Here is a 15,535-nt window from a genome sequence, read left to right as displayed (position 1 = left end):
CAGTTCATATGAGACATTACAGAATAACAACTAACTTTAAAATTAACAAACCCTTTGGTCGGGCTTCCTTGCGTTTCAGACATAAATATGCACTTCCTTTTGGCAGGAGGATCTTCCTCTTCATCGGAAGAGCTTTCTATCGTCAAGTCAATAACATCAACTTTCTTCTTATTTGTCTCATTGGCCACGGTCACAGAACATGGTTTGCTGACAACACTGGAACCTGGAGGACAAAAAATAAGAAGCATGGCTGTTCAGAAAGTTGCAGATATCAGCAGCTACTATTTGCAGCATGTGCAACACCTCAAAATTTAATTTCGCTGGCTTGCCTGACTACTACATAGGGAGTAGTTATCGGGACCCTGCTTTCCGAGATCAAAGATGAGGAATCACAGAAATTAAAATCAGAAACCTGAGTCATCTAGAGCAGCTCTGTGTTCCAGTTCCCAAAACAATCATGCAAAATGGTGGGCTTTTTTCTTTCAAAGAAGCAGGTGTCCATTTAAAATGTAAATGGGTAAAGAATTAGTTTGGGTGTTAGTAGTACCCTAGCACTTCTGCATCCTAAGAGTCTAAGACATGACAGCAGCTATTTTTATCTGTTTGCCATTCAGTACTCTAACAGACATACTTTCTATTTTGGTGCACGGTGGACTGGATACTTTCAGAGCTTCCTTCTTAGGCCTCATAGGGCACCAGGAACCATCCTCTTGGAATTTAATCTCATCCACATCAGAGCATTCATTAAGTATTTCCATAAAGAGCCTGGAAAATAAAGACAAGCTGCTTTAGTTTTGTTCTTAGTCTCAAGCCAAGTGAGAAGATGCAGCTGATGGAATTTGATCTGCATCAAACAAGCTAGAGAGAGAAGTCGAGTCTACCACGGGGTATTACAGCAACATTCTAATAACGTTTAAGGTCCCAATTCATTCTCTAGGGATTTCAAGTCTGTAAAGAAAACTGCAGTCCTTTGTAAAGAAAACTGGACCTTGAAGGGGAATAGTGAGGACTAGAGATAAAAAGCATAGTTTTGTATTAAGCACTTTCAAAATATTTTAGGGTCTGATTTGAAAAGATGGTTTCAAAGTACAGCTTGCTAATTTTCTTTCACGTGCTAAAGGATGCACTGCCTTCCCTCTCAAGTCTAAATGATGTTTCAGAGCTCAGGCAAACAGTCTGTGCGCTTTATGAAGGAATTACTAACAATGATTTCTGTTATGAAGGTCCGCTTAGATTAGTATCTACGAATATTTAAGGAAATAATTTGGAAGTCAGGTGGTCAAAACTTATTACCTAAATCTTAAGTCTCAATGTTAAAAGATAGCATAGGTTTTTGTGCTTTAGTTAGGTTTTCCTTAACTGCTGTATTTAGTTAAAAACTAAAAGTTTCAAAAGACACACACACTTACCCATCTAATATCAGACTCTCATAAGCTGCCTTTTTATCACAAACAGGACAAATCCAGGTGGGTTTCTTCTCATTCATTTGTAGATAAAGAGCAGCATCAAAACACTGCAGGTGTGTGCAGGTCACAGCACGACATGGGATTGTCAATCTCATCTTTCCCAGCTGCAGGAGATGCATTGGAAGTGAGCATCAGAACCAAAAGGCAGGAGGGAAGCTCCCGTCTTTCAGAGATAAGTGAGATCAAACACGTATCAGTATGGTGAGAATGGTCTCCTACTGGTAAGCAAGCGCCCAATACAAAGGTCTTGTAATGCTCAAGTCAATAGCATGTGTGTACAGAAAGGGTAATGGGATCATGCTGCCCATGTGGAGTCATCATCATTCAGGTGTCAAAACCCAGCAGAGATTTTTTAAAGTGGTGTCAGTTTCCTGCTGCTGGGCCCACTTTTCCCTAATTAAATAACGGGAACACTATTTCCATCATCATTTCTATTTTGTACCTCTTAGTTAAGGATCTTAAAATACTTGGTGAATCCTGACCAGCTAAGCCTCAGCTCTGGACTGGTGTTACACTCACTTTATAGGAGTGAACAGAACTACAGAGCAGAGGTAAGTTATTAGCCATGTTAGTCTCAAGTCATGCAAAAGATACATCTCTAAAGGTGCCACTCTGCCCTACCTGGTTCAAAGAGTCATGAGCTGTCAGAGGCAACAACCTATTTCAGCAGATGCTGGGAACAGAGTGGCAGACAGTTTAAATAGAAGGGAAGGGGCAAGGGAGAGGATGCTGCTGAAGAAAGAGAGTAAGTAGAGGCAGTTAACACCTGGAGGGACACAAAAGCAAACAGCTAATCCAGATAATGGAATAAGAATCTCTATTCCTTTTTAAACCAAGGCTGCAGTTAAATGGCAAGATGAAACCCAATCTGTGATCCCAAAAATTGTGCCTCCTGCCAAGCCACACGTGCAAGGCAGGACATGCAGTTTTGGGATCGGAGAATCAGATCCCAATCAAGTCCTACATACCAGTGATCCTGGCTCCCTCTGCACCAGCAAAAAGGTGCCCAACAATTTGAGCACTGGGTGTCTCTGGGGACCTACCAAGCCAGAGCTCCTAGTGTCAGCTGACAATCAGCAGATTTTTGGCTGGATCAGGACTTAAATTGGCCACAGCACAGTCCTTGCCAGCCAACTATCAGCTTATCAGACACTTTTGCCAGGGCAGAGGGAGCCAGGGCCCAACTCAAGCCCTGGTGCGATCCCAGAACCACCCAACAATCCGCCAAGGTTAGTGTTCTGCCACAGACTTTCAGACGTTTCTGGAGTTGATGTCAGATCCGTGTCCATTCATTCTTTTACCCAAAGCTTGCTCCCTCTGGCCAATGTTGATGGTACCCATCTTTTGCCTACACATGATGGCAGACCAGGCAAGTGACTGTCATAGTCAAAAACCAAGTGTAAACCAAACCCAAGAACTTTGGCTCACGAAGGCATTTTGTTTTGGCTTGTCCCAGAAGCAGTCAGGGTTTGGATACCTTCACAAAAGACGTGGCAGCATGGTATATAATAGGCAAGGACACCAGATGTTTAAATCACACATCTGCCATTTACCTGCTTCAGGATTGTAAGCAAGCAAATTTTGATTTTCAATAGGTCAGTTTCACTCTCTAAAGGAGAGGATGAAACAATACTAACCCTCCATTTGGAAGGGCTTGAGACGCACAGGTGAACAAGAGCCAAGTATTATTTTATACTGCACTTGATGGTCATCACATTTTTATGCTCCAGCTTGTTGAATGTTGCTAGTATTTATCCACAGTAAGTGCCTTTTAAATCTCTAAACAATAAAAGCCATTAAAATAATTCGCAACATAGATCCTTTCATGATGTGCACCATAGAGTTCAAAGTTGCACAAAAAAAACAAATAAGTCTTCAGAAACAAAAACTGTGCATATATAATTCCTTCAACTTTACTTACAGGACACATCAGAGATACCCGCAGACTGGTTGTGGCAATTTCACTATCAGGATCTGCAGTAAGTTTTTCTTTAACTATTAAAAAAAATAAAATAAAGTGTCATACACAGACACCTACGTTATTAAAACACTATCTGATGCTTGTATGTGTAGTTTTCCACATGCCGCCATCTGAAGTGAGAAATTGTGAAGATCTGCTTGCAGCAGGTACCAAATGAGTACTAGTTTCTTAATTTAAAAACTCAATCCTGCAAATGTTCGCAATCCAAGTATTTACTACCAGCAGGAACAGCTCCACTGACTAGCCACAGTAGGTAGCACTCATTTGAAGAGCATACTAATAGACAATCATTGATCCTTCTGGATATGTGAGAGGTCGCCAGGACTTTAGATGTGTACATCTAGGCAGGAGTAAGGAGAGGAGGCTGCCCAGACCTTCCATCCCCTCTTTAGAGCATTGAAACAGGCCAAAGGCCAGACCAAGCCCAGACATTCAGTGCCTCAATGGTTGTAGTTATATACTCGTCTAGGAACGGAACCTGGGTCTCTTGTGTGGCAGACAACAATTCTACCACTGACCCACGCCAATGGGTTAAGGAGCAGACCCTAAATAAATACAAGGGGGGGGACACGGGGGGCAGAAGCACAACAAATACCTCATGCTGCCCCGAAGAATTGTGTCAAACAATAATTCCAAAAAGCAACTTTTCTTTAACACACAAAGGGCTGAAGACATCCCATGCACATGGAGAGCCCAAATGGACGCTGCATCTGAGAGCCCCCACAGCGAAGGAGCTACTAACATTTTTGGGAAAGATCTCAACAGCAACCAGGTGGGCTGGATGGAAGCACAGCAGTTGGGCAATGCAAAATATCCAAGTAACAGCACTGCAAATTACTCTGGGGATCCAGTGCTTCCACTCAATGCTGCAAATCTTTTTACCATTTCTAAACAGCTACCTAACCAAGCCCTATCACCCCCCAAAAAGTAGAAAAATTCATATAAAACTTACTTAGCGCTCGGGAATGATCTGGGTTTCTGATACCTTTCATTTTTAACCTCTGCAACAGCATGGCTGATGTAAGCTGACGAACAAGGTATACAGACATAGAGTAGTTCTGCAAAAGGGTGAAAAGTGACAAGCTGAAACAACCTGATGGCATTCAATACTGACACATGTAAGGTACTCCACCTTGGGGAAAAAACAAACAAACCCGCAGCATGCTTATAGGCTCGGCAGTGCTACACTCACTAGCACCAAGGCCGAAAGACTCGGGGTCATGACTGACCACAAGATGAACATAAGCCACCAACGCGATGTCGCAGCTGGTAAAGCAAACCAGACTCTGGCTTGCATCCATAGATGCTTCAAGTAAATCTCAGGATGTCATCCTCCTGCTGTACTCGGCCTTGGTGAGGCTGCAGCTGGAGTACTGCATCCAATTCTGGGCTCCACAACTCAGGAAGGATGTCAAGAAGCTTGAGAGAGTCCAGAGGAGAGCCATGCACATGATCAGAGGGCAAGAGAACAGGCCTTATGAAGAGAGGCTGAGAGCCATAGGACTCTTCAGCCCAGAAAAAACACAGGCTCAGGGGTGACCTGGTGGCTGCCTATAAGTGCATCAGGATCTGGGGGAATGTCTGTTCTCCAGAGCACCCCAAAGAATGACAAGGACCAACAGTCACAAACTCCTCCAAGAAGACTGTTTTAGGTTGGACAAGAAAAAACTTCTTTACTGTCTGAACCCCCAAGGCCTGGAACAGGCTCCCTCCAGAGGTGGTGCAAGCACCTACTCCGGACTCTTTTAAGAAATGTTTGGATGCTTATCTTGCTGGGATCCTTTGACCCCAGCCGACTTCCTGCCCCTGGGGCAGGGGGCTTGGCCTTGATGATCTCCTGAGGTCCCTTCTGGCCCTAACATCTATGAAGTCTATGAAACGTTCGGCTTTTACTTAATGCAACAACACACTTTACAATACATAGATTTCATAGACGTTAGGGCCGGAAGGGACCTCAGGAGATCATCAAGGCCAAGCCCCCTGCCCCAGGGGCAGGAAGTCGGCTGGGGTCAAAGGATCCCAGCAAGATAAGCATCCAAACATTTCTTAAAAGAGTCCGGAGTAGGTGCTTGCACCACCTCTGGAGGGAGCCTGTTCCAGGCCTTGGGGGCTCGGACCGTAAGAGTATTAGGCCATTTAAAACAAACTACTGGAATTATACTGCACTTATTATAATAAATTAAAAATCACACTGTCAAATAATTTCTAATCTGCTTAAGCTGGGCAAAAAAATCCCACTGGTCACCAAAAATGCTGGCACTGCAACATTTAAAGCCACTGAAATCATGTTGCTAGACGGGGAATTTGGCTATCATCTCAAGTTCTGCAAATCTCAACTTCTTAGTAGGAAACTTAAAAACAAACAAACAAAAAACCCTTACATTGCCATAACTTGTATTGATCTGTCCAAAAGCACGCTTCTCCTAAATATAGCAATTGGTGGATAGGTGAAAGTAATAGCATTTTCTATAAACTACTTCCTTTTAGAGGGCTCCCAAAATGACACTAATATTCAAAGCATCCTTCAGTAGAGATAAAGGGTGGTCAGGAGGGGACTTCCTGTTACTATTTGCTAGTAGTAAAATGGACATTAAAGAGACCATTTATGTTGTGTACTCCATTTCCAATCCAGTGGAGGACAATACAAGACAATTCAGAGATGTCTGGGTTGGAAGGGACCTTAGTAGATCGAGTCCAACCCCCTGCCACGGGCAGGAAAGAGCGCTGGGGTCAGACGACCCTAGCCAGGTGCATGTCTAGCCTCCTCTTCAAAACCCCCAAGGTACGGGAGAGCACCACTTCCCTTGGAAGCCTCCCCTTGAAGCCAGGTTCTGGCAGCCCTTGCAGACCAAAAGCATATCTTAAATAAATGACAAATTACAGTCTGGTGTACTGGTTTGATACAGTCATCATGACTGTTGCTGGCAGATAGTTCAGGAAATCTCATTCATAATGCACTGACAATATTGCCTTCATCAAATCCCATTAGAAAAGCTTATTAGGTATGATTTATTTACTGAGATGCACTGTAGCAAACTCATTAAGTGCAGCATGGTTTTCAACATACTGTATATTCATAGTAAGTACTCTGTACCATACAATCCTAGTGTGAAAAAAAATAATTGGGCACTATGCACAAGTTGGATTCCACCATTTTACATGAAAAAAAGTGATTTCTCCACCTAAAAGTTCTCAATATTTTTTCATAGTACTGTCTAACTTTTCTCCATCCAAACTGCCTAGATTTCCTCATCATACTTAGGGTTCCCTAAGCTAAGCATCAATCCTTCCTCCATATCCATGTCCTGCCAACATTCAGTGGCATATTACCTCACTTAGTTTTCACTTAGCCAAGCTAAACAGTGTGTACCTCTAAATTTTTCTTCAAAACTAAACACTACACACTTTAGGCCTTTAACTAATTTCTGATCTCTCCTCCAAACATCTCCCAATTTGTCAGCATATTTCTGATAAGAGCACAAAAAAAAAAAAAAAAATGAGAATAGTATTTCAGACACAGTTGTTTTTGTGTCTAGTTCAAAAGAAATACCAGACCCTCATCACTTATCTCCTGTAGGTATGCAGTTGCAAAAGGTCCCTATTTATTTAGTTCTGCTCACTGCATTCTTCCCCTCATCACTGATGGCACAAAGGCATTAGGAAAAATTGTGATCATGGAGGAGATGCTCTTTGACAATACAAACCACTGCTAAGAAGGGTTTTTGAGTTTTATAGCAGAGATCTTGAATCAGCCAACATATCCAGGGCTCAAGTCCTGCAAGACGTTAAGGGGCTGAAAGGGACCTTACAAGATCATCAGGTCCAACCCCTCTGCATTTGCGCAGGAAAGACTGCTGGAGTCAGATGACCCCAGCAAGGTAGGCATCAAGACACTTTTTGAAGGTGCTGAATACTGACTTTCGTGGGCCTGGCAGATGTTCACTTGATGGCGTGATGGGATTGGATCCCTCATCCCAACAACTGGGCCTCCTGCTATGCCTTATGTGCTTTGTTGGGACTGGGGATTAGATCTCTATCACACTGCCTGCATCACCCAGCACAGCTGGCTTTTAGGCATCCCTGGTACATGGCAACCAAGGTTGGGGAGAGGCTACCTAATCCTGGTGTCCCCGTGGTTGGGATGTCTAAAGTGCCTTGCTCCCCAGGACTCATCATGACCCAGCATTTTAAAAAAAGTACCCTGCCCTGCAAGGCCTGCAGGACAAATCAAGGAAGAAAAGACTGCTTGGCACAGGGGTTGCCAACTTGGAGAGGGAGCTCCTCTGCTTCCTCACCCCCAGGGAACCTTGCAACCTGCTCCCTCAGAAGCCTATTTTCATCATCAGGACAGGGGCTGTCCCAGCCCCGATACTGATCCCCATCCCAATGACTGTCAGCACATGGGGCATGCTACACATTTTATTCCATTTAAGTAGGAGCCACAAAGATGGTTCACATGGTTTGTGGAACATCTCTGTAGCCGATTTGCCACGATGGTACCGTAAGTCAGCCACACATGTAGCACTTACTATTTATGGTGCGATTAACATGTTATATTTTAAAGGTGCAATTCGCATGTGCCTGGGCCTCAGCCAGCAAAACACTTAAACACATGCTTAAAATTGCAGTCTATAAGTTGTCAGTGTAGACCTTAAATGCTGGCAAATGTGAGATCTTGCAGGATGGAACTTGGGAACCACTACAGCAGAAACGGGATTGACATGTTCAAGCAACCCCATAAAACAAAAGTAGAACCCATGACTTGCTTACTCAAATCTGGACACCTAGGAGACAAGGGGGGGGAACAAAAAAAACCAAACAAACTGTTTCTCCATTACCTTTCTTGTCAAAAAAACAGATTTAAGAGTGGCCAATTATCCTTCCAGACACCACTATTCTCGCTTTCTTCTTTGATTAAAGACCCACTTTTCTTTTTACTTAATTCATCCACAAGGTCTCTTTCCAAGAGATTCTCTTTTGACCTCTCTGACTAATATGAACTCTTAACTGTTTTTATAAGTCAAGCATTTGTCTATACCCAAAGGGTGCCTACCATTGGATACCGTCTGCCCCCTTTCTTCCCTGCAATTTGTTATTCAAAGTGCATTATCTTTCCACCAGAAGCTACAAAAGCTTTGGAGATAAATCAAAAGCATGTGCTACACACATTTATATATCTCCTTTTTTTACCCCGTTTCATCTTTGACGCACCTGTACTTAAAATCCCCATATCACTTAGCAAGTTACAAGGTCAGCTCCACTTGCAACAAAGGGATATGCTGCTCCTTACAATCTTACGCATACACATGCAGAGCTTCAGCAACAAATGGTCCCGCTGTTTTATTTTTTATTTACAAGAACAGCTGGAAAGTCTGCACCAATTTTCTTATATAAAATTATTCTTTTGGGTCAAGTGAAGTTGTTTGGAAAGGAACATACAAAACAAACAAACCCCAAAACACAACCTAGAACTCTTGGTTCTTTGGAAAGAAACAGCGTTCAGGACAAAAAACTAAAATCTGGAAATAAATGCAAGTCTCCCTCCACATTCATACAGCCAAAGGAGAACTGGTCCTTTTCAAAAGGCTGATCCTCCTCCAGTTGATTTCTGCATTCTGAATGCTGCAGAGCATTTGCTTTAATCGCACAACTATACACCAGGCTGAGAAACTAGTGCCCCTTTCACCAATTTGTTGTCTGTGGCTTAAGTATCTGTTTTGCTTTGGGTCATACCTTTAGAACAAACCAATTCCAAAAGAAGCAGATGTGTAAGAAAGTTTAGGTCAACGCTGATGCCCAATACATCAGGAATTTTGTCAGAAACTTCCATGGGACTTTCATGTCTTTGATTTCGTAAAGGTGTAGGGTAGAGATGCACCAATATATCGGTCATATATCAAATCAGCACCAATAAAAGGAAAATTAGTATTAAATTGGCCATCAGCTTTTTTTTGGCCAGTGTAGCTGATAAGGTCACCAATAAATGCTATGTGCCTGCATGCAGCTGCAGCATGCACATGGCCAGGAACGCAGCCCAGCAGCTTGGAGAGCAATGTCCTACCAGTAAGTCGGGGGGGGGGGGGGGGGGGGGGGGGAGGGAGTGGCAGATTGTGGCCCTCACAGAAGAGGAGGGAGTGGGGCAATGGCAGGGGCTGCCCAGCCAGCCTGGTGAATGGGATCCCAGGGCAGGGGAACAGAGCTGCAGGTGGTTCCCTACCACTGCATGCACCCCGGGGTGGGGGGGCCAGCCAAGGGGTCATGTACCAGATTTGTGTATGGGGTGATGGCAGGCTGCCTACAGCAGGCTCAGGGGCTGCACACCAGCCTCTTCCTGGCAGGCAGGGGGCGGGAAGGGAAGGGGAAGGGAATGGGTCAGGGCAGGTGGCGGTAGTGCTGGGAGGGATGGTTACAGGGAATTTTGGGGTGGCTGTAGCCCCACCAAGTGCCACCCCTCCTCAGGGCACTCAGCCCCCCCACCAATCCTCCCCAGCGCTGTCCCTGCTCAGGGCACTCTGCTCTGCTTCCGTTCCCTTGGGAGCCCTCCATTGCAGGGCAGGCAGGGGGCGTGTGGCCAATGGGGGGCTCCTGAGGGAACCGCAGCACAGCCGAGTGCCCTGAGCAGGGGTAGCGCTGGGGGTGGGGGGGGGGGGGGGGGTTATAGCCACTCCAACATTCCCATAGCCACCCCTCCCAGCACCACCACTGCCCTCCCCACACAGCTAAGCCTGTCCTACTCCCAGCCCCAGCCCAGGCCCCCTGCCGGGAAGAGGCTGGCACAGCCCTGGTTCAGAGCCCATAGCAGGCAGCTTAGCTTCACCCTGCACACAAGTCCAAGGGGTGTGCCCCACATGCCTCTCCCAGGAGTGTGCGTGGCAGCGGGGAGCCACTGCTGCCTGCACTTCCCCCACCAGATGAGCCACCTGTGGCTTCATCCTATGCCCCACCGTGGGGCCCCATTCGCCAGCCTGGCTGGGCAGCAGCTGCCCCTGCCTGCCTGCCTGCCTGCCTGCCTGCCTGCCTGCCCGCCCTGCCCTGCCCCCCCCGACTTACTTGTAGAACGCTGCTCTCCAAGCTGTCCGACTGCATTCCTCTAAATCGGTTATCAGATCGGTATCGATTAATCAATATGACTAGTTAATAATTGGCTATCAGTACCAGTCAAGAAAATCTTTATTGGAGCACCCCTGATGCAGGGAACTTCTCTAAGTAGCATTTCTGGCAAACTGTTTAAAGCTTCTAGATGGCACAGATGGGAAGACAGAATGAAGGAGCATGAGAAGTATCTTGGTTAGCACATGTCTTGATAGCAACAATGAAGATGAAAAAAGGAATACTACTCACCAAAGATACCTCAAAACACTCGCCACATGCTACTACGAGCTCAGAACTCACCTTTCCAATTTCAGATGCCCAAGAAATGGAAATCTGATTTGGCACTGCTGACGATAAGCGAACTAGAGATGTAATATTCAAGGGTCGCCCAGGTCGCTTCTGTTCAATCCCATTCTTGGGTGGTGGAGCATATCCCTGCAGTAGGAAGGCATGGAGAAGAGGAGGGGGAAATGTTTCTGTGAAGTTTTGTGAGCTCTTCTTACTAAGTCTGCCCAACTCAGGTCAAAAAAATACACACACAGATGTGCAAGATGAGTGCAAGGTTTGGGAAAAGCTTCTACGTGGAGTCAAGGATATGAAAGTTTGTATTACCTGAAAATATCCTTTTTCTAGTAGAAATATCTGCAGATCCATTATAATGGTCTTATTTCTGCTTGTGGCTCCTTGAAGGCAGAAACCAGACCTGTCAATCAAGACAGGCTAACATGGGGCACAACCCTGAAGACCCAGCCAGCCAGAGATACTTCCCAAAGCAGCTTCATAGAGCTAGACTTTAAGGTTTAATTCAGAGGTTGTTAGACTGGGGAGAAGAGGGGAGTGAAATCAAATGGCTATTCCCTACTGCAGTACAAACTCCAAATTCCAACCAAACTACTGAGAATCTCCAAAAAAAGTGCCCACAAACAACAGGAAGGAAGCATGAGTTTTGTCCCTTTTGCTCAGAGGGTTGGATCGAAATTTTCTTTCTGGTGTGAAAAATCTAAGTAAGAAATCCTCCTGTTATTCTAGGCAGGGAAACCCTGTAGATCCATTACTATAGGATGTCAAAAGCAGGAAGGGAAAATTCAAAGGAAGGAGATTTCTCCCCTCCCTACTTTTCCAGATAAAGCAAAATTACTGGGGGTTGGGGTGAGAAGATTTGTTATGCACATTCTCCTCTCCAGCAGCAGAGGACAGAGGAAGCCCACACATTTTGTTGTAAAGATGAATATTAAAACCACAAAAAGCTTACAAATCTGCATTTCTCTTCCTATGTTGGACATGAACCTTTAAGGTAATGGCTCCAAAATGAATGAACCTGAAAGTTGCAGTGACAAAGAATCTCTGAGAGCTTCAGAAACATACAAGTTTAGTCATCTCAGAACTGAAGCCATTGCAGCAGCTGGTATGTTTTATTTGCTAAATATTTATGGTGGAGAGTTTAGACCGGAACTAGGATTTCTCTAAGCTAGATGCTGCATTCACTGTTCATTTTTAGAGCTCTCTGATCATCAAGTACATATCCTGCGCTAGATTTAAAACGTTTTGTATAAAAGGAAACCTAGTTTCTTTTAGGAATAAAGCTGCATTAAGTTTTACCACAATTTTGCTCTGGTAAGCAGTATACTACTTCTATGGTCTACCTGTGGTTTTAGCTAGCTGGGTCACAAGCCACCTGGAGGCATGACTGACCTCCACCATGAGTCTGGTAACCCCAAGCATTTTTGGATCCTCTTCTACCAACTTGCTCTGTTCCTTGGGTTGTTTCCTGTGAGGTCTGCCATGAGCTGCTGCATTGGCTACAGCAACTCCCAGAAGGCCTCAATATTAAAACAGGTTCCTCCCCCCCCCCCCAAAAATCTCACTGCAGAGACCCAAAGCTAAATACCACCTCAGAAATACATGGATACAAATAACCAAGAAGTATTCTTTTTATCCAGCTTGTTTTGTTCCCCTGCCTGTCTGAGCTAAGAGTCTGGGAAAGCCTTCCCGAGATGGCTGGCAGCGGTCTATAAAAAGCCTGAAGACTGAACAAGTCATTTATGTGGCCACTCCCAGCCCGCCTTGATGACAGACCTGGTCTCTGCCTCTAAAAGAGGGAGCTGCAAACAGAACAGAAGTAAGACTCACTGTACAAAGACCTTCCCCAAGGTGAATACTGGCTTTGTAAAATTTTATTTTTGCTTCTCCTTCTGCATATTCCCATCGCAGACCCAGTATCAGCTACTGTATGATGGACATCTTGGCAAAAATATGGCCACAGACCAAGACCTGTTGTACTAGGCACAGTATATACAGCACACAATGCCTGTACTGGCTCCAGGGTACAATTTAAGACCAGAGGCAATAGACAGGAGAGTGCAAGGGAGCGAGAGAATTATTCAGTAGGACAAGCAGTAACAACACAAATCAGCAGCTGAATGGTTGTTAGGTTTCTGGTAGCCATTGTGACAAGAGTTTTAAGAACAGCAAGGCAGCCATTATAGGCCAGTTGGAGTCTTGAATGAAGGGCCTTGAAGATGAAGATTAATTCCTTAATTTGATGCAATGGAGAAGAGGGAAAGGGGCGAAAAGGGGATTAACACAATGGGCTAGGAAAATTATTTCTGCAGCAGCTTTTGGGATGGGCAGGGCAAGACTGCATTTGTCCACTGTAGACAGAAGGAGGTTACAGAAACTGAGAGGTGACAAAATGAGAATTCAAACAAATTTTAGCTGCTTGGAGGGTTAGAGGCCATACCCAAAGATGCTGCATAGAAAGAGTCCGCAAGTTTTAGAAAACAGCCTGGACGTGAGGACCTATTAGTTTAGTCTAGTCAGAGTCCAGGAGGCAGCTCAGGTAACAGGCAAGATGGTGAGACTGTTAACACTGATGGAGAAAGGAAGTAGTGGGGAGGGCTAGGGGGGGTAAGGGAACTCTGAGAAGACTAAAATATAGCTTTTGCTTTATCTTGGGTTTCAGCTGATGACAAATATTCACATGATATTTTAGAAAGAAAGGTCAAGATTTCAGTTTGAACAGAAGGTGATAGATTTGCAAGTTATGAGCAGAGGTAGTAGCTGAATTTGTGCTTGCAGATCAGATCCAAGATAACATGCAGAAGCAGAAGAGAAGGCATGTCTCCCCCCATCCCCAAGCCCTATGGAGTTCCTACAGAAAGCTGGCAGATGCTTGAAGAAGAAACAGCAGAGGGCAGAATCACAGACAAGAAGATTTCAAGAGACGAAGCAACGTCAACTGTGAAAGAAGCCAAAAGGTTGAGGAAAATGAGCATGGAGTATTAATCCATTTTCATCCTCACCCTAAATACTGCTCATCAGCCCAGGCAGATGCAAACAGCTGAAGTTTTGCAGCAAGCTAGCATCTGTGCAAGAGATATTCATGCACAGCAGGATGAGCTCAAGCCAAACCCCAAGCAGAAAACCTACGCTGAACGGGCCACAAACCACCAAACCAAATTCAAAATGTACAAGTCTGCACATACTATACACAAGGAGGTTTCCTACAGTCACAGTGTCAGCATTTTCAAATGTTTATGCTGCAACTGGCAGAAAGTTATTTAAACACTCATGCAATGCTTTCAGCATGCAGCAGGCTAAATAATGATTTTTTCTTTTGTCTTAATAGTCAGTGCCTTCAAATACCCAATTTATGTACATACCTTCAGCAACTGCTTGTGTAAATTAGGCATGAAATAACGTGTGTGCTCTTGAAATGCCAAGCCCTTTGTTTTTATCCATCTCTTTAGACTTTAAGCAAACTAATGTACCAGCAAAAACTATTCACTTACCGGCAACGGAAACAACTTTCCATTTACTTTAATGCACAAACTATTGGGATAGTTATCTTCTTGAGGGCAGCTAGTCTCTGCTAGACACAACCTATTTCCAGAAAAAAAAAAAAAAGTTTTAAATAGCATTATACTTGAAACAACATACATTTGTTATCATTTGGATTAAAATATAGTTATGGAAAAATTCCAATACAACAAAAATTCTGAATCACCTCAGCTGAACTTGGACTGTGTAATCCCTCCGGCCCCCAGGCAGAAAGTCTCTGTTGGAAGAGGAGTAAGAGAGAGCCTTCAATTAGAGGGAGAAATCTTACATTTCATTTGTCACTAAAAACGAAGGATGCCTGCCCTATTAATCTTAAATTACTTTCAAGACTCAAATTTTCTCACAATCAAAACTATCAGGAATAAAAGAACAAAGCACTTGTAACCAATACTAGCTACTTACACTAAATAAAATATAAGCTAAGCTGCATAGAGAAGCATTGTTTAGTAATAAGGGGGAAAAAAAAACGCCTGATTTGTAAACTGAGCATTTAAATCCTCTTAGTTCATCTCGGCTATAGTCAGTGCTATGCAATTAGCAACCCTGAAACTAGCCAGGTCCTGCCACCTTCAAGGCTGCTATTAGGGGCAAGGTCTTCTGAGTACCAAGATAAGAATCCTTAATGAGGTGCAAACAGCTGTACTGGGGCTGTTTCTGCAGCATAGCACCCTCAATTTAAGCAACACCTCCACTATGGAAGGCACTGGGATCTGGCCAACGTCATCTAAACCAGGGGTTCCCAAACTGTGGTATGCATGCGTACCCCCAGATGTATGCAAGGTCTCTGGTTGGCAAGTGGGAGAAATTATTATAATGAAAATTAAACCAGCCATTACACAATAACTGGCATTTAAGGGGTTAAAATATGAAACATGCTGGTAGGGGTATGCAGGCAGCTGGTAAATCTGGAAGGGGTATGCAATAAGAAAAAGTTTGGGAATGTCAGACCTGAACTATTTTAAATGGTTGTATGTGTTACTCATGGGCATCGTAAGTGGCTTATACAGGCCTTCAGCATGGTTCCTCCACTGAGGCCATTTTATAGCTCGTGAGAAGTCTGACGCCAGTAAAGGAAACAAGCCCCCAGACTGTCAACAATGACAGGAACAACATCCCACCTAAGCAAAGAGAAAATACAAGCTACCAGCCTCCAAGT

The 15,535-nt window shown here is 44.3% G+C and overlaps 1 protein-coding gene across 15 annotated transcripts in view; it reads right to left on the bottom strand.

The window, feature by feature from the left end:
• Positions 1-15,535, bottom strand: part of PIAS2 (protein inhibitor of activated STAT 2) — a 69,262-nt gene that overhangs the window by 29,870 nt on the left and 23,857 nt on the right. For all 15 annotated transcript variants that reach the window (XR_009461179.1, XR_009461181.1, XM_019495878.2 and 12 more), the window contains 8 exons: positions 14,546-14,596; positions 14,331-14,421; positions 10,840-10,974; positions 4,400-4,505; positions 3,388-3,461; positions 1,410-1,570; positions 632-765; positions 52-223 (listed from right to left, as the gene is read on the bottom strand). Coding sequence is in view for 13 of the 15 variants with exons in the window: in XM_019495878.2 (XP_019351423.1) it covers positions 52-223; positions 632-765; positions 1,410-1,570; positions 3,388-3,461; positions 4,400-4,505; positions 10,840-10,974; positions 14,331-14,421; positions 14,546-14,596 (924 nt within the window). In the remaining 2 variants the exon portion in view is untranslated. The remainder of the gene's footprint in view (positions 1-51; positions 224-631; positions 766-1,409; positions 1,571-3,387; positions 3,462-4,399; positions 4,506-10,839; positions 10,975-14,330; positions 14,422-14,545; positions 14,597-15,535) is intronic.

Source organism: Alligator mississippiensis, chromosome 3, assembly GCF_030867095.1.
Source record: "Alligator mississippiensis isolate rAllMis1 chromosome 3, rAllMis1, whole genome shotgun sequence".
NCBI classification, from domain to species: domain Eukaryota; kingdom Metazoa; phylum Chordata; order Crocodylia; family Alligatoridae; genus Alligator; species Alligator mississippiensis.
This window is presented reverse-complemented; position numbering and strand designations above follow the sequence as displayed.